Below are 25,679 nucleotides of genomic sequence, written 5' to 3' on the forward strand. Positions count from 1 at the left end.
CCCCAATACAGGAATTCCTCTCTTCTCCCTCCAGTTATAGGAGATCCCCAGCTATGAGGCTTGCAGGGGGTGATATTAGGGGACCTCCATCTAGGAAAATAGGAACTTCCCTCCGTCCTCCACCAGTTAAAAAAGACCCCCAGCTGGGAGGACTGCAGAGGGGTGATGGGGGGGGGGGGACCCTGCTCACCCACCTCTAGTAGAAAAAAAGAGCACTGGCCAGGTAGACTGCAGGCAGCTGTTCCCTCCTCCCTCCCTCCCTGGAGAAGGTGAATAATGTGTGGTTACTAGTGAGTGTGAACAGATCCAGAGAGCCATATACACACTCCAGCCCCGGAAAGGGGAGAGGAGGGGGTGACTCGCAGTAGCAGATAAGGAGGAAGAAATCTTGCACAGCTCCGATGTCTGTGATGGAGCTCTGGGTAGACTGTCACTGCTACTTCAGTGTCCTCCATGGTGCTGAAACCTCTCTCCCTTCACTCACTGTACTGGGACAGACAATCCCAAGCTCTGTACAAGGAGGAGGGTGTAGAGGATCCACAGCAGAGGTGGGGAGAAGCATGTGCAGGGAGTTGAAGAACCCCCTTCCCTGTAAAAGCTGTGGAAGCCGATAGTATGGGAGAGAAGGATTGGTGCAGCGGGCTACCACTGAAGTGTCCGTATCTTGGGCGAACAGAAACTCAGGCAGAGGGTTCAAAACCCGTACTGCCGGGGTGAGTCTGGGACAGGTGGCAACCCTAGCTGGACCCCTTGTGGCGGTGGCAACTGACAGCCACAATGTTACCACCTGTGAAACCACAAATGCAGCTGCTGTGTCCAACAATTGGCAATCCACTTACGGGACAAAAGCACCTGTGCAAGGCCATCATAGATGACCCCCTTCCTGGTTTAGGGAGTGACTTCTAGAACCTTGTGGCACTTATTTTCCTGGAGGCTGTGTCTGCATGTATAGTGCCTTGAAAAAGTATTCATACCCCTTGAAATTGTCCACATTTTGTCATGTTACAACCAAAAATGTAATTGTATTTTATTGGGATTTCATGTGACAGACATACACAAAGTGGCACATAATTGTGAAGTGAAAGGAAAATGATGAATGGTTTTCAATTTTTTTTACAAATATATATCTGAAAAGTGTGGCATGTATTTGCGTTCAGCCCCCCTTTAGTTCTACTTTGTAGAATCACCTTTTGCTGCAATTACAGCTGCAAGTCTTTTTTTGGGGATGTCTCTACCAGCTTTGCACATCTAGAGAGTGACATGTTTGCCCATTTTTATTTGCAAAATAGCTCTGTGAGATTGGATGGAGAGCGTCTATGAACAGGAATTTTTAAGTCTTACCACAGATTCTCAATTGGATTTAGGTCTGGGCTTTGACTGGACCATTCTAACACATGAATATGCTTTTCATATTTTAAACTATTCCATTGTAGCTCTGGCTGTATGTTTAGGTTCATTGTCCTGCTGGAAGGTAAACCTCCGCCCCAGTCTCGAGTCTTTTGCAGGCTCTAACAGGTTTTCTTCTAAGATTGTTCTGTATTTGGCTCCATCCAACCTAAACTTTGGCCAGCTTCCCTGTCCCTGCTGAAGAAAAGCATCCCCACAACATGATGCTGCCACCACCGTGTTTCATGGGAATGGTGTGTTCAAGGTGATGTGGGGGTGTAAGTTTTCCCCCACGCATAGCGCTTTGCTTTTAGGCCAAAAAATTTAATTTTGGTCTAATCTGACCAGCGCACCTTCTTCCAAATGGCTTCTCACAAATTTCAAACGGGACTTATGGCTTTCTTTCAACAATGGCTTTCTTCTTGCCACTGTTCCATTAAGGCCAGATTTGTGGAATGCATGACTAATAGTAGTCCTGTGGACAGATTCTCCCACCTGAGCAGTGGATCTTTGCAGCTCCTCCAGAGTTACCATGGGTCTCTTGGCTGCTTCTCTGATTAATGCTCTCTTTGCCCGACCTGTCAGTTTAGGTGGATAGCCATGTCTTGGTAGGTTTGCAGTTGTGCCATATTCTTTCCATTTTCGGATGATGAATTGAACAGTACTCCATGAGATGTTCAAAGCTTGAGAAATTTTTTGTATAATCTAATTCTTCTTTAAACTTCTCCACAACTTTATCCCTGATATGTCTGGTGTGATCCTTGGCCTTCATGATGCTGTTTGTTCACGAAGGTTCTCTAACAAACCTCTGAGGGCTTCGCAGAACAGCTGTATTTATACTGAGATTAAATTACACACAGATGGCCTTTATATACTAATTAAGTGACTTCTGAAGGCAATTGGTTCCACTAGATTTTAGTTAGGGGTATCAGAGTGAAGGGGGCTGAATACAAATGAATGCCACACTTATCACATATTTATTTGTAAAAAATGTGAAAACCATTTATAACTTTTCTTACAATTCACAATTATGTGCCATTTTGTGTTGATCTATCACATAAAATCCCAATAAAATACATTTACATTTTTGGATGCAACATGAAAAAATTTGGAAAATTTCAAGGGGTGTGAATACTTTTTCAAGGCACTCTAGATAGAGAGAAACCGTAATCTTAAACCACAAGCCAGATCCTCCATCTGCACATTGAGAAAGTGAGAGTGACAAACAAATGTAGCCAGTTGCTTGGCTAAGAATGGCGAGCGATAGAAACACTGGTTGCTGCTGCTCTCTTTAGCTGCTGCCCTGTGTTGCTAAACTGGCTAATAGCTATATCAGCAAGAGCAGGGAAATTCTGAGCATGAAAAGTTCAACAGACTGAGTCAGGCAGCACTGCACTGTGGGAACTGTAGTCCGAAGCAGATAGACTCTGAGAGGGAGATTGCCAGGAGGAACTGTATTTTCTCAGGCTGTACAGGACAAAGCTTCCTCTTGCCATGAGGGAGCCCAGAGAGCAGGGCAGTTTTTAAGGCAGGGCAAAAGGGGCAGCTGCCCTGGGCCCTGTCATTGTTGTAGGGCCCAAAGCAGCTGCCTCATACTTGCCAACTATCCTGGTTTAAATTCCCTCGTCCCTTGTGGTTTTAGTCCTGTGTGGTGTCCCAATATCTCAATGTGAAGTGCTGCTACTAATTCTGCCCAGCTCTGCCCTACTGTTGTGTACAGATAGCTCACCTGCAGATCCTGTGTTTACATGTAAATTACCGGCATTCATATGTAAATAGTGGCAACATTCATATGTAAATAGGGGCGGCCGGCGGCATTGATATGTATATCATCCCCCCCTGAGGTCATATCCACAGTAATCTCTAGCAACCAATCAACAAACAGAAATAATGTGCTGCAATCTCTAGCAATTAATCAGTGAGCCGTAATGTGTGCTGTAACCTCTAGCAACCAGTCAGTAAATGGGAATGATACACTGTAACCTCTGGCAACCAATCGCAATAGCTGCCTGATCTGATTTATTAAACTGATTTTGAGTCTAGCTGCTATTTATTGTATGTCTCAGAGCAGGTGGAGAGCAAAACTGCATGGGGGAGGCCCCAAGAAATGTTTTGCCCGGGGTCCAATCAATATTAAAGACGGCCCTGCCAGAGAGTAGACAGAGCATTTGCATCTGTGCATTGTAGTATGCTATAGTATAGGTGCACTAAAGTACACTGTATATGTGCAAGTGGGTGAAATTAAAATGTAACTGAAACAACATTTACAGTGTGTCACTGTGCAGAGATGAGCCGAACACCTCCCCCCCCCCCCCCCCCCCCCATTAGTTTCACAGCAAAACATGTGAACAGGCAAAACATTTGTTTGAACATGTGCACACCATTAAAGTCTATGGGACACGAACATGAAAAATCAAAAGTGCTAATTTTAAAGGCTTATATGCAAGTTATTGCCAAAAATAGTGTTTGGGGACCCAGGTCCTGCCCCAGGGGACATGTATCGATGCAAAACAAAGTTTTAAAAACAAACATTTTTTTCAGGAGATGTGATTTTAATAATGCTTAAAGTGAAAGAAAAAAATGAAATATTCTTTTAAATATCATACCTGGGGGGTGTCCTTAGTATGCCTGTAAAGTAGCACATCAAGTCTGGTATGGATATCAAGGGGAACCCCGCACTCAAATGTTTTAAAAAAAAATAGCATGGGGATCCCCCAGGCACTATAAACTCTGAACAGCAGTATATATACTATATGGCCTGCCATATATTCTCTTCAGAAAATTGGGGCTTAGATGTTGGTGGCACCAGAACACTGTAAGCCCTCACAATTACTCTTGTTGGGTGCAAAAATGGCCCTGCTGTAAAATATTATATCAAGAATTGTAATTTACATTCCCCTGTTAAACAGGGACAGAAAAATTGGGCCTTGGGGGGTGGTGGTGGTGCCACAACACTATAACCCCTCACAGATACTCTTGTTGGGTGCAGGAACGGCCCTGCTGTGAAATATTACATAAAAAAATGTAATTACATGTCCCTGTTAAACAGGGCCAGAAACATTTGGCCTTTGGTGGTGGTGCCATAACATTGTAAGCCCTCGCAGTTACTCTTGGGCACAGGAATGGACCTTGCGTAGAAATTTTACATCAAAAATTGTAATTACATGCCCCTGTTAAACAGGGGCAGAAAAATTGGGCCTTGGGTGGTGGTGGTGGTGCCCTAAACCAAACATATTGTTGGAAGCTAGCATTATCAAGATTGAGGAGGAATAGGATAGTTAGCATAGGCAGTCTTTAAGGGATCCCACATCCATAGCAAATTCAATCAGTTACATCAGCATCAGATAATTGATAGCTGCTGATCCGAGACTGACTCATTTTTATGAATGTGAGCCTATCAACGCAGTCTGTGGACAGGCGCACTCTTTGATCCATTACATACCCTCCAGCAGCACTGAATATGCATTGAGAAAGCATGCTGGAAGCAGGACAGGCCAGTAGCTCAATTGCATATTGAGCAAGTTCTGGCCAGTGATCCAACCTCAAAACCTAGTAACCCAGTGGATGCTCTGTTGGAAAGGCAGCATAGACAGTCTTCAAGGGATCCTGGATTCATAGAAAATTCAATCAGTTACATCAGCATCAGGTGCTTGATAGCTGCAGATCCGGGACTGATTCGTTTTTATAAACGTAAGCCTATCAATGAAGTCTGTGGACAGGCACACTCTTTGATCCATTACAAACCCTCCAGCAGCACTGAATGTGCGTTCAGAAAGCATGCTGGATATAGGACAGGCCAGTAGCTCAATGGCATATTGAGCAAGTTCTGGCCAGTGGTCCAACCTCAAAACACAGTAACCCAGTGGATGCTCTGTTGGAAAGGTCTCCAAGTCTGCTCTTGCCCCTAGATATTCCTGCACCATATAACGCAGATGCTGGTGATGGTTGTTGGAACCTATCAGACCTTTGCGCTGAGGACTGAAAAATTGTTTAAAGGCATTGGTCAGCTGGCCACCTTCTCCAACGCTCTTCCTCTGACTGAACAAAGCCTCAGAAACACATTGGCCAGCACCAGGAAATTGTAACCTCCCAGGGTCTGGAAATGCGTTACACAATCTTTTCTTCAAGGCCTCCTAAAGATGTTTCATCTTCTGCTCCCTCTGCGAAGGAGGATGAATTCTGCAACCTTATCCCTATAACATGGATCAAGAAGGGTTGCCAGCCAGTAATGATCCCTCTCCTTGATACCACGAATCCTAGGGCTTTGCAGAATCAGGGAGGCCATGCAGCCTAAGTTTGCAGAGGCATTCAATTCTGAATCCTCTGGGTCACTAAGGATCACATGATCTGTAACTACCTCCTCCCAGCCAACTCCTTGGGTTTCTTGGGACTGAAAACCATCCCTTGAAAACTTGCTGTTGAGTGTTCTCCTCTACATCTACTCTAACACAATCTTCATCCTCCTCTTCTTCCAGTGTGTTTGGCGGAGGAATGCTATCTGGATAAAGGGGGTCTTGAAAGGTAAAGAAGTCCTCCTCTTCCTCCCGCTGTTCTGCCTCAAGTGCCCTATCCATGATTCCCATGAAGCGTGTGCTCCAACATGAAGACTAGAGGGACAGTTTCACTAATGCATGCATTGTCGCTACTCACCATCCCTGTGGTCTCCTCAACTGGTGACAGGACAGTGCATGCATCCTTTATCAGTAGCCACTGGTGTGGCACAAAGAAGCCAAGTTCCCCTGACCCTGTCCTGGTGCCATACTTGCACAGGCACCCTCTGCTGGGTGTGCAGCCGCTGCAGCATTGTCAACGCTGAGTTCCACCTGGTGGGCATGTCACAAATGAGGCGGTTGGTGGACGGGTTGCATTCCCTTTGAATGTCAGCCAGCCGAGCACTGGCATTGTATGACCGGCAGAAATGACCACTGACTTTTCTGGTCTGCCTCAGGAGATTGTGTAAACCTGGGTACCTACTCAAGAACTGCTTCCCCACAAAATTCAGCATGTGTGCCAAACATGGAACATGGGTCAAGTGTCCCTGATGGAGGGCGGAGAGAAGGTTGGTGCCATTGTCGCATACAACCATTCCTGGCTGAAGCTGGCATGGCATCAACCACCTCTGAGCCTACCCCTGCAGAGCTTTGAGAATCTCTGCCCCAGTGTGGCCCCTGTTCCCTAGGCAGATCAACTCAAGCACCGCATCATGGCATATTTTAGCCTGACTGCTTGTGTAGCCCCTTGAACACTTACAGAGCACTGCTGGTTCAGAGGACAAATCTGCAGTAGAGGCCATAGAGGTAGAAGAAGAGGAGGGGGTGGATCAAAGAGCTGTGGCACAATCCCCACTAGCATTTTGGAGACGTGGTGGTGGGAACAAGCTCCAACAACACTGAACCCTGTCCTGCATCCTTCCCAGTTGCCAACAGAGTTACCCAGTGCACCGTGACGGAAAATAATTGTCCCTGCCCATGCCTAACAGACCACAAGTCAGCGGTAATATGAACTTTACTACTGACCGCCATGTCCAATGAGACCAACACATTGCCTTCCACGTGCCGGTAGAGAACCGGAATGGTCTTCCGTGAAAAGAAATGGTGTTTTGGAACCTGCCACTGAGGTATAGCACATTCCACGAATTTACGAAAGGGTGCAGAGTCTACCAGCTGAAAAGGCAGCAATTGCAGTGCTAGCAATTTGGCCAAGCTAGCGTTTAGATGATGAGCATGTGAATGGCTGGGACCGAATTTCTTTTTACGGTTCAGCAACTGGGGAAGAGAAATTTGCCTGCTAAAATCAGATGGTGGTGTACGGTTAGCTGATTGGCTGCAAGTACTTGGGACACCTTATGCTATACCTTCATTCCTCCAGTGCAAGTTTTTGAGAGGACTGGAGGTATAGTAGGGTTGATCCCAGATGAGGAGTAAGGAGAAGTCCACCTTTTTCTTTGATGTGGATAGTACCTTCACACCTCCAGTGCAGGTTTTTGAGAGGACTGGAAGTATAGTAGGGTTGGTGATCCCAGATGAGGAGTAAGAAGAAGTCCGCCTTTTTCTTTGATGTGGATCTTTCAAGTGCGGTTGCCAACGGACTGCATGGTAGGTCGTCATACGTCTGATCAAGCATGTAGTGCCAAAGCAGGTACTGTTCAGGCCATGCTTGATCTGCTTCAGACATCAAACGGCAACGGTGCTGCACACGTGTTAAAAAAGGCCCACACCAAGGAACTTTTAAAAGTCAGCGGGGAGTCAGCAGCGCCCTGCACCTGAGGAGCTCTGCGGTGTGATGCAATAGTATGGCTGCACTTAAGCTGCCCCCTAGAGGACATCCTGCCTCATTGGAGTTGTGCCTCCTCCTCCTCTCAGGCACCCAACTACAGTTAGTGACCTCATCATCCCCTCCCTCTTCGTCACTGGAGCAAATTTGGCAGTATGCTGCAGCTGGGGAAACATGACTGCCAATTTCTTGTCTTTCTTGGGCACCCCCCCTTCTCTAGGCTCACGTTACTCCCTTCCTTAACCTGGGAACCAACATTGGAGCCTTCAAATCGCTGCACATCTTCCAGCAGCATGTACCCAACACTGTGGTTGAATATTGCCTCTGATGGTACTACAGCCTTTTATACTTACTGGACTTCCTCGAGGAAGTCACGTGGTGTGACAAAATACGTAGAGCAGTGACGTAATTGACAACTGTTCGGTAAGTGATGAGGGAGCAGCGGCCCCACAGTCTTCAGAACTGCTGTTTTACATTTTATGTTTTGTAAGTACATTTTTTAATTTAAATAAAGTGGTTTTATAAGCTATTATACTATGTGAGGTCCCTGTTTCTTCTGAGCTGTCTACAAAAACAATGGTTCTCTATGTGCCCTGCTCACACCGCAACAGGCAGATTTTTTCTGACCAGGAATCTGCAACATCTATGCAGTTTTCTGCATGGGAAAAACTGACATGACATCAACATTGGTGTGAATAGGGCACATAACTGACACGCAGGTTTGATAAGATCGGGGAACCCTGGATTAAATACTTGTCTGACCCCTTGTGAGTTGTCAGGGTTCAGACGAGATCATACTATGGAGTGCACTTCCTTCTTTGGTATTCTATCCTCTTTTTCTTTTTCAGGGAGACGGATGTTATAAACTATATAACAATGAGTATATCATTAAAGGGAAATTAAAGGGAAAGTTATCATACCCTGTCCAAATGCTGAATTGGGGTCTGCATTTCTAGACCACACTGATCCCATTATGAGTGGGACAGAGGATGCTGTCTTCATGGCTATGTTACCATGGTTTTTACCCCTCCTTCCTCCTACCGATATGTGGGGGAGCGACAGGGAAACCTTAAGATACTCATAATTGCCTCCAGGGTGCAGAAATGTTGTTTGGTTGTATAATTTTTCATTTTTTTCCTATTCCTGATATGGAGTAATGAGCGGTAACGGATCTACAGGTCATAAGATGTTAAAAATTATTCCCGAACTGTTCTTTCTACTGTTATACAGTAGAAAGATACTCTTAACTTTCACGTTGTCTTGTAAACTTCAATAAAAACCATTGAATCAGAAAATTTATGTCAAAGTGCATGAAAACTGATGTAAAACCGATGTGAAACTGGTGTCTCTGTAAGTGAAAGCTGAACAATTTTCCATTTAGTTCCCATTATTTTTCATGAATGTATGGTGTGAACGAGCCCTAAAGGGACTGTGTGTCTTGGTGTCATCTCGGAACACGTTTCTGAAGAACCATTAGCTTTTTTCATCAGCCTGACCTGCTAATGGTTCTTCCAAAACTGATACTGAGACACACACTCACTTGGTTCCAGGCTGCCATATCCTCCCTGCAGAACAGTTCCTCTCAGCGCAGTCCCAGCACTCTCTGACAACACAGTGGATACAAGCAGTAGGGGCTTCCTGCCACTCCAGCTCAACCAGTCAGCTTCGCCCCCTGCTCACATAGGTGCCCCTGCCTCGCATCTCCACCAGCTTGCTTTCCATCTAGCCGCCGGCATTTCGAGCCATCCATATACCTTGGACAGAGGACTATTATCTACCTCCCTATGCCTGTTATATCCCCTACAATGTGAGTGCATCACCTTATGTTTTTATTATTTATCACTTAATAAATTGGATTACTACACTATATTGGGCTCTTTGGCACTTCTCTTTCCTCTTTCCTTTTGTTCCAGGTACTGGCTCTTCCAAGCCAGAATTAAACAGGCAGCCTGTTTTCATATAGTGTCAGTTACCATTTGTGGTTCAATAGACTTATCTCTAGCACATTACACATCCTATTTGTTTTAATGCTTGCTTTCATTATTTGTTGCACTATTACATTATATACAGTTTGGCTCTTGTGAACTGAGCAGATCCCATTCATTCATATTTCTCCTCTGTATCTAACAGCTGTGAGCTAGTTTAGCACTACCACCACCTGTATTGTGAACAAGCGCCTAGGGCAGAATTTTTATGAGCTGTTAAACTACTTTGCACACTGATGACCTATTGACCAAGTCCCTGAAGGTGGACAGGCTGCCTGAATCTATAAAGGGGAAGCTGCATCAAGAGGCAATAGAAGGAGCCAGAGTGGCGGGACCTGGGAAATACATCTGGTAGAGTTCAGTGAAAGAATCCATAGAATGTAGAAACCAACCTGCTAAAAAGCTTCCAATTTCAAAGCTCCACCATTCAACACAAAACATCAACATGCTGGCGATGGCAAGGCGTAAGTATATATCCCACTCCTGAAGACAGTCTTTGGACCATCCTGAGAAGAGAAGATTTTCCAAAACAGCTAAATAAGCATAACAGTTGATAACATTAATAGAATAACAGCATTGTTTCTTTTCATTGTCAAATATTTAACCTTGAAGTGGCACTAAAATCTGGTTTGAAAAAAAAAATTCTATTCAATAATGTATTCTTTTTGCTGTGGTCTGCTACTGCGATTTGACTTGCTGCTAGAGGATGACTACATTAATTTTCCTTGATCCTGATGTATGTAAGAACATAGCCATCGTTTATTAGGCTGGATTCACACCTATGCATTTTTAGTGCTTTTTGCATTTTGCAGATTTGTACCATAGAACGTGTTCCATAGGAAACGATGTTAAATGGACTGTAGTGCAAATTGCAAAAGGCAAAAAGCACTTAAAATGCATAGGTGTGAATGCAGCCTTACTTGTTCTCAAGACAGACTATGGATCATGGCTATTGGAATTGTAATGTTCATAGGTCCAACATATAAAAACATAGTATGAAATGATTTCATGAGAAATGGGTTAGCGGACTATTAGGTGAATTACAGGATCATTAAATAGTGGATGTGAAAGAATGAATTTTGGGGAAAAAAAAGATATAATTTAGTGTCACTTTAAGGTGAACTTTTGCATTGCCAATGCAGGTAAGCCAGTTATTTACATTTACCTAAGTTTTGTTCCTCCACCATGCTGTGTGGCTGCAAGGAGCAAGTATTAGAAGCCCCATGTAATATACAAGTCAAACCTGGCATGACAGAGCTAAATAACCTCTTTTCACCCTCATTGGACACCACTAGGTGCCTAAACAAACAATTACCGCTGCTGTCATATCAGAGTAAATGTGAAAAAAAATAGATTCCGTCATCCACACAAAGAAGATGGGTGAAGGAATTCCCAAACCCCACTGAGACAATGTATTCTGATAGAGGGACCCACTGCTGTCAGAATACGTAAATCAGCAGTCGCTCATCAACAAACGTTTTCCAGCATGTCCCTTCTACCGCAGTTGATCAAACGATTAACTTCTGTCGATGGATGTCGTGGATTTTTATTTTCAAAAACGTAATTAAAGAGGAGCTGCACCTAAAAAAAAAATATTAAAAGCCAGCAGCTACTAATATTGCAGCTGCTGACTTTTAATAAAATCACACTTACCTGTCCCAGGTTCCAGCGATGTCGGCGGCAGATGACGAGCGATCGCTCGTCTCGCTGCTGCCACCGCCACCATCCTCTGTCAGGGAATCGGGAAGTGAAGCATGACGGCTTCACTGCCCGGTTCCCTACTGCGCATGCGCGAGTCGCGCTGCGCGTCTCTTATGGTCCCCCGCTGTGTCTCTGGGAACTGTGTGTTTCCCAGAACACAACGGGGGGGGGGGGGGTCGGAGCGTCTGCGGCGGTCTGGCCTGAAGTGGGTGCAGTTACTTGGAATATCCAGGTAACTGCACCCCCCTCCCCCCTGAAAGGTGCCGATTGTGGCACCGGAGGGGGGGAGGGATAAGATTAGCGGAACTTCCCCTTTAGGGTGAAGAACCGCTTTAACAAACAGTTTCTCAGTATAGGATCAGAGGGTTTAGGTGAAAAGTTCAGGTACTCTAGATATCAAAGACAGTATAGGAGGACTCTCTTACTTTGAATAAATCCAGAGAATAGCCATTCACAGCTGGATCTTCACCCTAATTGAATAGTCCTTCTCTCACCGGGTCTAGCAGCCAACAGGGTACATGAACCAGGAACAAGTCTCTGCCACAGACTTTATGATAGACCACGTGTAAGGAAACTTTAAAACTTGTAGAACGCTCATGTGGTACCAGTATCTTGCAGCCAGTCCGGCGATACCACATGAGATTGAATTTGTTTAGGTCCTTCAGCTTTACCAGGCTCTTGTTGAGAAGCCAACCCTTGCGTGGCCTTCTCCCGAAGAGTCCTCCCCTGGATAACTTCAAAGTTGCTGGGCCTCTCCACAACCTGAGATGGCACCGGACCACCTCTGAATCCCACCTTTAGTTTCCTCGCCTTGGGCTAGCCAGCCCCGAGACGTAAAGTCGGGTGGATCCGCACCCCAGGCCATAGGCATCCTGGGGGCTGGTCAGGAGGACCAGGACCATGCAGTCAGAACATACTTCTGGATCAGAACCCCGAAACACGTGACGTCCACATCTTAAATACCCTCTCCCAGAAGGCACAGCAAGAGTGACACTCCCACTGGGCTGACTCTGAGAGAAAGTAACCTTAAAGCACCCAACCAGACTGTGTTACCATGCCTGCCAGAAGTGACAGTGCCCCCCATGGCCAGTCTAGTCAGACTGATGCTGAGGTCAAAATTTGGAGTAATTAAATCCAAACCAAACTGCGGTTTAGATTAAACATTACATTTCACTACACAATGAACCCATTACTTTGCTTTAAAGGAAAACTCTAAATGGTTTTTGAACAATTATATTTTGTTATTTTTTAATGTTTTCACATTTATAAGCTATTTTGTATAGCTTTAGTTTTATTACTTGTGCAAAATGTTTATTGTTAAAATACACTATGCAGGCAGCCAGCACCCTTCTGTTCACAGGATCCCACTATTCAGATCAGGTATTTCTCTGTTTTACCACCAGTCAGGGGTAGCAGTAGAAGAGTCAAGGGATGATCACTACATGCAGATTAGGAAGGTAAGACATTAAAGAAAAGCTGTTGCTTTGGTCAAAGGACATTTTATACTTTTTCACACAGCTCAAAGTTAGTGTTGCTCAAGAATTCTACCTCTTTACCCAGATACATACCCAGATTCATAAAACATCTGGATACATTTGACTAAGACATAGGGTTCTGGGCTCCACAATAGTGTTCTCCATTTCTAATCCTCATTCGGCAACTAGTACAGCCTACATACTGTATTTCACACTTAAGCTTGGTTTATGTGTGTTTTCAGCTCCTTCCCATGCATCATGTGTAGGGTAGCCCATTAATTTCAATAGCCTGCCCTAAACACAAGACACACGGAAAAGAAGTCCCTGAAACTTTTCCAAAATGGTGCAGAAACAGATGTGTGGAAGTGAATAAAGAATTAATGGCAATGCCGTGGGTCTTGAGAAAGCATGCAATATTGTGCCTGTTCCTGTATTGCACTAGTGTGAACCTGTGTTTCATGGAAAAAAATCTTACCTTATGTCATTGATATGACCTCCCATGTCTTTATATAAACCCCACAATAGCAGCAAGTCTTAAACCACACTATTTTAATTTCTTCCCTTAGAACTTCCCATTGAATTCTATGATATACTTTGTGTTCAAAGAGGCTAGGTGTTTGAAGGCTGCCAAAATTGGGGCCCTTCCGCTCAATCAACATCCCTCTTTCAAAAAAGGATATAATTCTTTATCTATATACACGATCGGAAATTCCGCCAGCAAAAGTCCGATAAGAGCTTTTGGTTGGAAAATGCAATCGTGTGTATGCTCCATTGGACTTTTGCTGGTGGAATTTCGGCCAGCAAAAGATTGAGAGCAGGTTCTCAATTTTACGAACAAAAAAAGTTCAGATCGGAAATTCTGATCATCTGTACAAATTCCGACACGCAAAATTCCTATGCATGCTCGGAAACAATTCGAAGCATTGAACTTAATTTTCTCGGCTCATTTTTGTGTTGTACGTCACCGCATTCTTGACGGTCGAAAGTTTAGCGAACCTTTGTGTGACCGTGTGTATGCAAGCCAAACTTGAGCGGAATTCCGTCTGAAAAACCATCCAGGTTTTTTCAGACGGTAAATCCGCTCGTGTGTACGGGGCATTTGGATACCCACTACCTTATTTTATTCCCTCAAAGACGTTGCTACAAAAAGGAGGTTTGTTCTGTTGGCTTTGGATCCTGAATGAACCAACCAACAATCTTCCATAATGCAATACCTTGGCCCTGGCTCTCTCAATAGACCAATCTAGGTAACCTCTGGCCTTTAATTTGTAAAGACTTCCACTTCCTTAACAAATGTCAGGTTCCACAGTTCCACAGTCTTCTCTTAGAGAAATATCCAAAAAATGTATTACCTTATATCATTCGAAAAACATTTTAATTCTATTTTTTTGTTATTTAGAAACTTGAAAAAGGCACCTATTTGTTCCAATGCACCACGCAAGACTAACAGCAGTGGGGCAGGCTTTTGCAATGCTAATAATAATGTTTTATTCACCAGGGCTTGCAAAGGACCATTTTCACCCACATGGAATCAGATTGCATTCTGTGCTGTGCATCGTTCCCCCACATGGAATCAGATTGCATTCTGTGCTGTGCATCGTTCCCCCACATGGAATCAGATTGCATTCTGTGCTGTGCATCGTCCCCCCGCAAGGGTCACAACATGTACGCTTGGGGATAAGCTTCAAGATCCGTGCAGTTGGCCCGTCATTCATTTGAATAATTTGCTTGCATGCAGCTGCATGGTACACATGTGCCTCTTATAAGGGGAAAAAAATGCCTTTGCGCTGGTGTATGGAACATTACACCCATGTAAATGAAGCCTAAGTATACAGTTACATAACATACCTCCCCATGTTTTCACATACACTTTTTTAGCAACTATGTATAAAAAAAGTGTAAGTGTCATCGCCCACTGAGAAATTGTGTTTGCCAAAGCTGAACCTCTGAAAAAAATGAGATAAACAATTAAATATTTACCATGGTGATATATACAGTTTTACAGAAGCATATGTTAGACAATTAATAAGTAATAATAAATGTTAATCAGATAATTGTGTAACGATGTGGACTATCAGCATGAAGTACCATACCTTTCTTTGCTTTAAGGCTTCACTTGTCCCTTTAGTAATCAGTGACCTCTTATCTGTGTGTCCAATAGAGTGGATTGTGGGGTGAATAGTTTTCCTTCAGATAATCGCTTAGCAGCAATGTATCCTAAGACTACACATCCCAGGGATCCTTGCTGTAACATGAATATTGCTGGAAATGACTATGAAGGGAGCCGAAAGAGCACACTGAGCTCTCTTACTTCTGGGCCTGATGCAAGACGGACCTCTCCGTGTAACAGGGAGAGAGGTCGTGGCCTACCACATGGCATACCACACAGAATCTCACTAAAGGGCCTAGCTCTGTTATCTGCTGTCGGACATCCTGTCATCAACTCTACTTGGATCACCTGCCTGTCGGTGTGGGTGCGTGTGACAAGCTTCACCTCGGAACACCGATACAGCGGACACGCTGCACAAGTGATGCTACAAGAGTTCCAGTCCTGAAGACATCGGTCGCTGGTGAGAGAACAAATAGCTCAACCTTTATCTATCCATTGCCATTATTACAGAGACACTGTGCACAGACATCTGTACCCCATGAACACTTTATTGCATTGCATGAAAACTGTGCTCAGACACCTTTAGACCTTCATTACTATGAACTTACTTCTTCATCAAAACCCAAACAGATTACAGTTACATGGTTCATGGCTGTGCAGATGAGCAGGTTATTCTCAGCAGTCCCCTGGGGGTCGTTCTACAATTGTATTATAGCACCCACCTTGCAAACCCAAAGCAACACATGTATATAGAAATGGAGCAGCATGGCTGCCTGTATTTCCTTACTCATCTCTCCTGTCCATATCCCATCAGATTCAGGTATATCTACCCCTAGTCTGTATTTGATAATCAGTACATCCCAAACTGAATAGATGTGTAAAATCTTCACTCTATTAGTCCCATAAAAAACATGTTTTGATGCTCAGAAACAGTGCGTTTTGACAGCTGGGTCTTGATCACCATGATCTTGCATCTACACACCTATACAGTCATAGCAAACTTGTTAAAAGGGAAACACGAAGGCTGTAATTTCTGTCCTGTAGGGTCAGGGCCAGCGCTCCCACAAGGCACACTACGCAGCCATGCCTCCCTGACTTCCCCGTTAGCCTGTCCGGGGAACACGATGTGGAGGAGGCGAGGCGGAGGAGCCAGGCATGAGGTCGGTGGAGGAGGAGGGCACAACTGAGGAGGCGGAGGAGGCACAGGGCACAACTGGGGAGGCAGAGGAGGTTGAGACATAGCTGCAGTCTGTTGCATTCGCTCTCTGATCCCATCACCTGCATGACCCTAGGCAAGACTAATGGGGGTGAGTTTTATGCCACGTCTACAGAACCGTTTTTTTCGTCAGAATAATCTGACGGTTTTTCCTACACACGATCACACCAAAGTCTGATCGTCTAGAACACGGTGACGTACAATGCGTACGATGGGACTAGAAAAAGGAAGTTCAATAGCCAGTAGCCAATAGCTGCCCATGCATTGTTTTTGGTCCGTCAGAACAGCATACAGATGATCGGTTTTACCGTTAGGAATTGATTCTGTTGGAAAGATTTAAAACGTGTTCTATTTCTAGGTCCATTAGAATTTTCGAAAAAAAAGTCAGATGAGGCATGCACACGAATACAAATATCCGATGAAAAGATTCCATCTGACTTTTTCTGCCGGAAAGTCCGACCGTGTGTACACTGCATTAGTCTTGTCTAGGGATCAATAGTTAAGCACCAGCCCTAGGGTGTTCTCATAATAACAATTAAACTTAAATATAAATGTGAAATACTTACTCCAGCCCCATCTTGAAGATGTACATGAAAATAGCATTGGCAACAGCATTGACAATATTTCCTGCTACACCAATGAAAACCTGAGGCCACATAATACCCTTGAAAAAGAAAACATACATTTGTGTCATTATACATGAAAATAAATTACATTTTATAAATACAGGGAAGACCTTTTATAAAGCCATAAAGTGCTATTTGTAGAATTATAATACTAGCTGCAGAGATTGATTCCTGGACAACCGTGGTAGACGAAATAATATCAGAATCAGAGGAGTGCCCGAAACGGTGCCCCCGGACCAAATTAGACCAGCCCTAACAGCCATCTTTAATACTCTCATTGAACGGCCGGAACAATCTCCCATCGACTTTGACAGGGCACACAGAGCTCTCAAACCCAGGGCACAAGATGGAATCCCCCCACGAGACATCATATGTTGCCTATCTAACTTTGGCTTGAAAGAAGATATCCTCCAAAAAGCGAGGATGAAGGAAAGGATATTGCACGAGGAAGCCACGATTCAACTTTTTCAGGACCTTTCACCCATCACACTTAAAAATAGAAGAGCACTCCGTCCACTTCTAGAAGTGCTGAAACAAAAAGGTATCAACTACAGATGGAAATTCCCATTTGCACTGCAAGCAAACTTCCTGGGGAAACAACATGTGCTAAAAGTCCCTGATGACCTCAAAAAATTCTGTGAGGACCTACAAATCACACCGATGGACCTCCCGGACTGGTATGCTGAATTCCTCACGCCACTAGCAATTAACAACCCACAATTCTCAGCGGGACCCCACCACGCACAATCGCCTTACCAGCTAGGCAAGCATCGCAGAAGCACTGACAGAAACAACTTTGAGTCCCCGGCATCCTCTAAGAGTGCTAGGAGCCCGAGAGGAAGGGAGCCAAGAGGCTACTGAAGTGGCCAGACCTTCTGCAATATACATCTTGGCCTGATGCGAGTTGCTGTTACCCAGTTCCCCAATACAGCACTTTGATATGGTGCAACCCATTTTGTTTTGTTTTTTGAAAAACTCGCCCATTATCCCACCCTGGCGACTGTCACAATTTTATAGTAACAAGGGGGCACACTACCTTAAAGGTTAAAAGTTAAACTTCTGAGGCTACTCCTTGAGACTTATATCTGCAACTATGACAACCTATCTACATGAGGGTTTTTTCTTTTTGTTTTTTGTTTATTTCTTTCTTCCCCAAACAATGTTTGAATCCCGCACCCGGCAGAGAGACTACAATAACCTGCGGCAACACTGTATACTTCTATTCTGTTATGCTCTAACTTTTGTCTTTTATTTAGGTTCTGAGAATGGCAAAATTGTTAAGTGGCTTGAATGCCGCCATGTGCACGTATGACACTCCCCTACTTCCCTCAAGATGGTGTTTCTCTTTTGACTGCGGAACTGTGAATAACATTACCCGAGACACCGCTTTACATTCCTCTCCCTCCAAAAATTAAAAAGGGGAAAGACATATCCTAGAAGCTCACAGCAGGAAGTAGCGACAGGCTAACCCTAAGGACACCATTTAATGCACCTTATTTATACCTTTTTACGTACAGCCCCAGCAACTACTAACGTAGATACCACTCCATGCCTCGCTATGATATATTTCGCTCTAGGACTGTAAGAGTGGATAGGGCCTATACGGGACGGAAACCAAACTGTGCCTTACTGCGGAAATTGACACACCTGTTACTGCTCACGTGACTCCCCTGCTTGATGTGGGACACTCACCGTTTTTGCACAGGGACTAGACTACCCCTCAAATATACGGGGTTGTCTACTCCTCACTATGTGCTGAGGAAAGTTGAAGTTAACCTGCATTTAATTGGAGACTTAACCCTACACTCCTTACTGATCAAATTGTGAAAGATGACATCCACAACACGATCAATACATACTTTCGCAACAACAATGACACTGACACGAACCCGCTAAATAATTGGGAAGCTCACAAGTCAGTGGTGAGGGGTGAACTTATAAAATGGGGCACCAGGAAGAAAAGGGAAAGAGAAGGAGAAATTACAAAATTAGCCCAACAAATTGCTAACTTGGAATTGCAACACAAACATTCTCAATCTCTCAGGGTAGAAAAGCAACTGACTGAATGCAGAACGGCATTACGCCTTCTACTAGATCTCAAAATCAAAAGATCCCTTTTTTAAAAAAAAAATATTTTTTACGAACAAGGGGACAACAGTGGGAAACAACTAGCTAAGGCCCTGAAGGAAGCAACGCTATCAAGCCATATCCATGCCATAAAGGATAAAGAGGGGACTCTGAAGTACAAATATAAAGAAATGGCAGACCTGTTTCCCAATTATTATGCCAAATTGTACGATCTGCCGGCTCAACACAAACCACCCCACATAACACAGACAAAACAAGAAGCAATCAAAGACTTCTTGGGAAATAGTAAATTACCCTCCCTGTCAAGCGACGACACACACAAACTAGATGACCCTATAGCTATATCAGAAATCTCAGAAGCAATATCAGACTTAAAAACAGGAAAGAGCCCTGGCCCTGATGGTTTTACATCGCAATACTATAAGACGTACACATGACATCTGTAGGACTCTAAGGCCAGTGTATTATAAACCTTTTACTCCTCCAAATACCCTTAACCACTTCCCGTAACCCACCTTAAACAAACGACTGGACTACATATGGATTAAATGGCCATCCGGACGTATTTTATTTAACAAATCTGTTTCATAAATAACATAAATAACTTTAAAATAACCGTAAACCTTCCCAGCCTTTAAACGGGTCATGGGTACTAGCATAATAACATACTGGTCACTGCGAACGACTTTTGAACTTTGACCTCTTGACCTCCAGGCGGAAACCCCTGTCTCGGAGGCTATACCTAAATCATCGCAGTGACCTACCCCTTTTAACCCTTCCAGGTTAACCCCTCGTAACCTGGAAGTACCAATAAACCACCCCCATCCATGGATGGGTACAACAGTTTACTACACGTACATCCCATTATTACTTTAAAACTGCCAAAGAACAGCCTGGCTCCCCTTGGAGCACAAAAAAAAAAAAATTAAAAAAATTAAAAACCTACCAACAAACGACCCTCACTCCACCACTAGGGAGGGTGGGTGGGGATCACTTCCTCCTCCGCTCTGTGACTGAGTGCAGCACGTCCTGGAATCACGGAGCTACGTGCTAGGCTCCGCCCACCTGGCCTCCTTAAAGCGGCCCTGATCTTCCTAAAGACGGCGACTGTGCAGTCCAGCACATGTCATGCCGTCCCTGCGCCCACCCCCTACGGCTGCTAGCTCCGGGACTCTCTATATCTCTCTTGAAACCCCTTCAATCTGCTTTTAACTTCCTAGCAAAAAACAGAAACAACTCCAACACATTCCTAATGGCACACATAGCTGTGATCCCCAAACCTAACAAAGACCACTCCGAATGCGCAAATTTCAGACCCATCTCACTCCTAAATGTTGATCTCAAGATCCTGGCCAAAATACTTGCCAACAGATTAAAACCCCTCCTAGCACAGATTATAGGCCCTGAACAAGTGGGATTCATGCCCGGTAGGGAAGCTTGTGACAATACTACTAAGGCACTGAATCGAATCCATTTTGCCCAAAACTCTAAAACAGCCGGGATATTGCTTTCTACCGATGCAGAGAAGGCTTTCGATAGAGTCTCCTGGGACTACATGATGGACACCTGTGCCCATATCGGACTACGGGAAAACATGCTGTCATGGATCTCAGCACTCTACCGAAACCCCCAAGCCCAAATTAAAGTAAATAACACACTATCTGACCCCATGGAACACGCCAAGGATGCCCTCTATCTCCACTTCTTTTTATTCTCACCTTAGAACCCCTGATAAGAACAATCAACTTACACAGAGATATTCAGGGCTTCACAGTAAACAATAGAGAATACAAAATAGCCGCATATGCAGGTGACCTCTTACTCTTCATCACCAATCCACATATATCCTTACCAAATCTTCAAAAAGTGTTTCAAACCTTTGGGTTCATCTCCAATTTTAAAGTGAATCAATCGAAATCTGAAGCACTCAACCTCACCCTCCCCCCTGATCAGCTCCAGAGATTGAAAGACAACTTCCCTTATAAATGGGAACAAACCGCACTCAAATATTTAGGTATAAACTTAACTAGCAACCTCAACGCCTTATACAACGCCAACTATAAACCACTATTATCCACTATAACAAAAGACCTACTAAGGTGGCACCCAAAAAAATTCTCATGGTTTGGTAGAGCGTCCATTCTGAAGATGACGATACTACCCAGACTTTTATACATATTTAATGCTCTACCCATAAGAATCCCGGAAACCTTTTTTAGCACTCTCAGTAAAGCACAGAGAGGCTTCCTCTAGAAAACCCAGAATCAATTTTGCTCTACTAACGCTTCCCAAAAGCAAAGGGGGTATGGGCCTCCCTGATTTTAAGAAATAATTTAAGGCTGCACATATCGCCAGACTCATAGACTGGCACTGCCATGGCCCAAACAAAGATTGGGTCCAATTGGAAAGCAATTTAACCTTACATAAAACGCTTTACTATCCATGGTCCAAACACTCCAAAAAAGATAAACAGATAGGCCACCCACTGATTGAAAACACAATCACTATTTGGCACAAAGCAGCGAGTTTACACAAAATCGCATCCATCCCGGGTCCACTGACACCACTTGCCAATAACCCTGATTTCCCACCGGGCATACACCATAAACTACCACATGACCTCCTTATTCACCACTGCATGACAAACTCGAAAATCAAAACATTTGACACACTTAGCTCTGAGGTGGGCGAGGCATTCCCTGGCCTGTGGTTTTACATGCAATTAAGGGACTTTGTGGTAAACGGTAAACACAAATCTAAATTCTGCCTCCCGTTGACGCAGTTGGAATCCATATGCTTAAAAAGGTCACCGGTAGCCCACACCACATCCCTTGCATACTCATGGCTAATTTGTATGCCACACGCAGATAACAGTAAACACAAAAGGAAGTGGGAACATGATCTTAAAATGAACATTTCTGAAAAGCAATGGGAAAAGGCGTGTATTTTGACACACAAATGCTCATTAAGCTCCAAATACCAAGAGATTTCCTATAAAGTCCTCACTCTATGGTATCTGACACCGCAAAAGGCCAGGAGATGGTCTCTCCCCATCTCAGATAAATGCTGGAGATGTAAAACTTGCATAGGCTCACTTCTACAAATTTGGTGGGAATGTCCTCTCATTAGCGCCTACTGGGATGAAATTAAGACCTGGATAAAACATATAATGGAAACGAATCTAGAACTAAACACAGCCGCCTGCCTGATCAATTTAGTCCCAACTACCTTAAGTCGCTACAAAAAATCACTCTCTCTTCACCTACTAGTTGCGGCTAAAACGCTCATACCCATCCACTGGAAAACCCCCACAGTCCCAGGAGTTAAGGACTGGTTAAATAGAGTGCAATACATTTTTAAAATGGAGGAAATAGTGGCAATGAAAAAAAAGAACAGCACATCCTTTAATAGAACTTGGCAACCTTGGCTGGCCTTTACACTCTCGCCAGATTACCAATTACTTATGAGCTGAACTTCCCTTATCCATTACTCTACAGAGAAAAAGGAAATAGTAAGGAGGAAATAGAAGGGCTGAGTTATACATGTCTCTATTGGACACACACTTAACCTAAGGAAATGAACCCTAGTGCGATGGTATCCCCCCCCCCCCCCCCGTGACTACCAACCCCCTTTATCCTGTACCCCCTTCACCCTTCCCCAAATACATAACCTACCTTGTGATATCACTAGTTTCTACGCTTCTCTATTTGTCTTTGCTTTCATTTTTTGTTCTAATTGAGATACTAAGTTACAACACTAATGCTACCTAATTGTATCAATGTTTGTATACATACCATTGTTGATAACATTTATAACATTTATAATTCTATGCTAATTGTAAACCTGAATATACTCTCAATAAAACCCTTTTTGACTGTGAAAAAAAAAAAGAGATTGATTGGCTGTTGCTGTATATGTGCAAAATTAACCACCAGAGTAAATACAACAACAGCTGACATCTAGGCTCAGTAATTTTTTTTCAAATATAAATTTCATTCAACTCCAAAACACAAAAGGGGGGAGAGATCCCCATAGTACATATAAGGGTGTATACAGAGACAAAGATATACAGATCATGAATATCATCAAGGATTGTTACTTACAAGACATGGCAAGGTTTATACATTAACATGGCAAAATGGGTTAAGAACAAGTCTATGATTGGATCCGCTCCTTCCGGCCTCTATACTTATGGATAGCTGAGAGTGGGTCCTCTCTCCCCTTGCTCTTTTACCTTTTCTTGGGAATGAGAAGGGAGAAGTAGGACAGAGAGAAAAGAAGGAAAGAAAGGAAGGGGGTGGGGGAGAGGGTAAGATGAAGGAGGGGGGGATAAGACATGATGGTGGCCGAGGGTTCTATGTGTTCAAAAGAGCGGGCAGGGTGCTCTGCAATCCCATGAGTCGCCGTCCCTCATCCGAGTAGATGAAGGCACTCCAAATATCCCCACACCTTTGCTGCATTAAGCAGGTGGCACAACAGGGACTTTTTTATGTTTTGGAGGGTATCTTACATTGGTGTAGCAAGAAAAAGGCCACCTATTCTGGTATCGGGTATTCTGTACATTTTTGAGTGATTCGGCTGACCTCTCTCCAGAAGTCCTTCAATCTCGGGCAAGCCCAGAAAATATGGATCAGGATGCCCTCTTCCTCTCCACAGCGACAGCACTGATTCGAGGTAGAGGGGAAGCATCTATATAGCCTGGAGGGCGTTAGGTACCAATGGGAAAGCAGCTTGAAACTAATTTCTTGTATTTTAGTGCACAAGGAGGTTTTCAGAACGAAAGTAATAATGCGTCATCTTTGTGCTGTTGAGAATGTACAATTTAGGTCCCTTTCCTTTCTGGTCAGGCAGGGTAGATGCAACTGATCTTTAGGAGTGTTCAGCAGGGTATATATTTGGGATAGAGTATGGGCCAATGAGTCCATACCCGAGCAGAGGTCTTCAAAGGACATCCGCTGTTGCGCAAAGTCTTGGGATCTAGGGATGGAATGGAGGAAATGGTGTAATTTTACCACTTTTCAAAAGGGTAGAGAAAGGGCTCCAGTGAGATTGGTCAGTTCTAATATGGTTGACCATTTCACATTGATTACAAATTTAGCTGCGTGGTCATAGTTAGAGTCCCTTAGAGTTGCGTATTCTGCGGAGTGAAGACCTGGCTCAAAGTCCGGGTGACCGAGTATTGGGAGCAGTGGGGAATGTTGGGATGTCAGGGATGCTTGGTTGGTGATTGGGCAGCTGTGTCTCAGTGTAGTACCTATTAGCGGATGTGACTTTAGTTTTGAAGGTAGAGCACTGTAGCACCAAAGTTTACCTTTCTGTGGTATATGGGATTGGGACTGTTCAAATTGTACCCAGCGTTTGGATGCCCCATTATGTCTCCAATCAAGTATGTGCCCTAGGTGGGAGGCTAGGTAGTATTGTCTAATGTCAGGTAACGCTAGCCCGCCGCAGTGTTTAGGGAGTGTCATTTGTGACCGGTTAAGTCTTGGTTTTTTATGGGCCCAGGCGAAGCGGGTGAAGAGGGACTGCACCTGTTTGAAGTAGGAGGTTGGGATCTGTATTGGGAGGGTTTGGAAGAGGTAGGTACATTTGGGTAATATGCTTATTTTAATGAGGATACATCTACCTAACCAAGAATTATAGCCACTATGCCACTATTCTAGTAGGGTACGGGTCTTGGATAGTGGGGGGGGGGGGGGGGGGGATTTAGCTCGAACGTCCGTGAGATATCTGAAAGGATGTTAGTACCAAGGTATTTTAAAGTCGTGGTGGTACATTTAAAATTAAAATTTGTTTGCAGGTCAAGTAGGGTGTGAGGGGGAACAGCGACACCCATTGCCTCTGATTTTGAGAAGTTTATCTTTAAGTGTGAAAGTGTCCCGTAGATTTTAAATTTTCGTAGGAGGTTTGGTAAAGAGATCATAGGGTTTGTTAAGGAAAATAACATATCATCCGCATACGCTGATATCTTGCAATGTGTGTTGCCCATTTGGAGACCTGTTATGTCTGGAGTTAGCCTTATTGTACAAAGAAATGGTTCTAAGGATAATGCGAAGAGGAGGGTGGACAGGGGTCATCCCTGCCTAGTTCCATTTCCGATGAAGAAGGGAGTCGAGAGTACTCCATTTGCTTTTACCTGGGCTGAGGGGTTTGAGTATATGCTGCCTATCCATTTCATCATTCTGGCTCCTAGTCCAATGTGTCGGATAACCGAGAACATAAAGTTCCAGTTCACCTGATCAAAGGCTTTCTCAGCATCGGTGTTCACAAATATACTAGAGATTTTGGAGGCCTTTGCAATATGGAGGAGATTGAGCATCTTTATGGTGTTATCCCTAGCTTCTCTGGTAGGAATGAATCCAACCTGGTCGAGGTATATTAGGGACTGGAGGTGTTGTGATAGTCTTGTAGCTAGTATCCTTGAAAACAGCTTTAAGTCTTCATTTAAAAGTGAAATGGGTCTGTAGCTCCCACATTGGCCTGGGTCTTTCCCTTCCTTGTGTATCAGGGAGATGTGGACCCCTAAGGTGTCACGGGGTAAGTTACCATCAGACCCTAATGCATTGAAAAATGTCACCAAATGCGGGCCTAGAATTGGGAGAAAGGAATTGTAGTATTGGGTGGTGTAACTGTCAGGGCCTGGGGCTTTGCCTAATTTCATGGAACCCACTGCTGCTTGTACTTCCTCTAAAGTGATTGGCACATCCAGTAGTTCTTGAGTCTCCGTGGGGAGTGATGGGAGTTGGGAGTCTGTGATATACCTGTATATGTCTTACTGTCTGGAGTTGTGGTTCGGTAAGTTGTAGAGATTAGAATAGA

The 25,679-nt window shown here is 44.1% G+C and overlaps 1 protein-coding gene across 1 annotated transcript in view; it reads right to left on the minus strand.

Annotated features, from left to right (window-relative positions):
- LOC143983033 (multidrug and toxin extrusion protein 2-like) overlaps positions 1 to 25,679 on the minus strand; it is a 229,168-nt gene that overhangs the window by 63,595 nt on the left and 139,894 nt on the right. The window contains exons 7-9 of the mRNA XM_077482260.1: positions 16,713 to 16,810; positions 14,669 to 14,766; positions 10,037 to 10,150 (exon numbers count right to left, since the gene is read on the minus strand). Of these exons, the coding sequence (XP_077338386.1) occupies positions 10,037 to 10,150; positions 14,669 to 14,766; positions 16,713 to 16,810 (310 nt within the window). The remainder of the gene's footprint in view (positions 1 to 10,036; positions 10,151 to 14,668; positions 14,767 to 16,712; positions 16,811 to 25,679) is intronic.

This window comes from Lithobates pipiens, unplaced genomic scaffold, assembly GCF_037356315.1.
Source record: "Lithobates pipiens isolate NorthernLeopardFrog02 unplaced genomic scaffold, aLitPip1_a1.2 Scaffold_16, whole genome shotgun sequence".
Taxonomy (NCBI): Eukaryota; Metazoa; Chordata; class Amphibia; order Anura; family Ranidae; genus Lithobates; species Lithobates pipiens.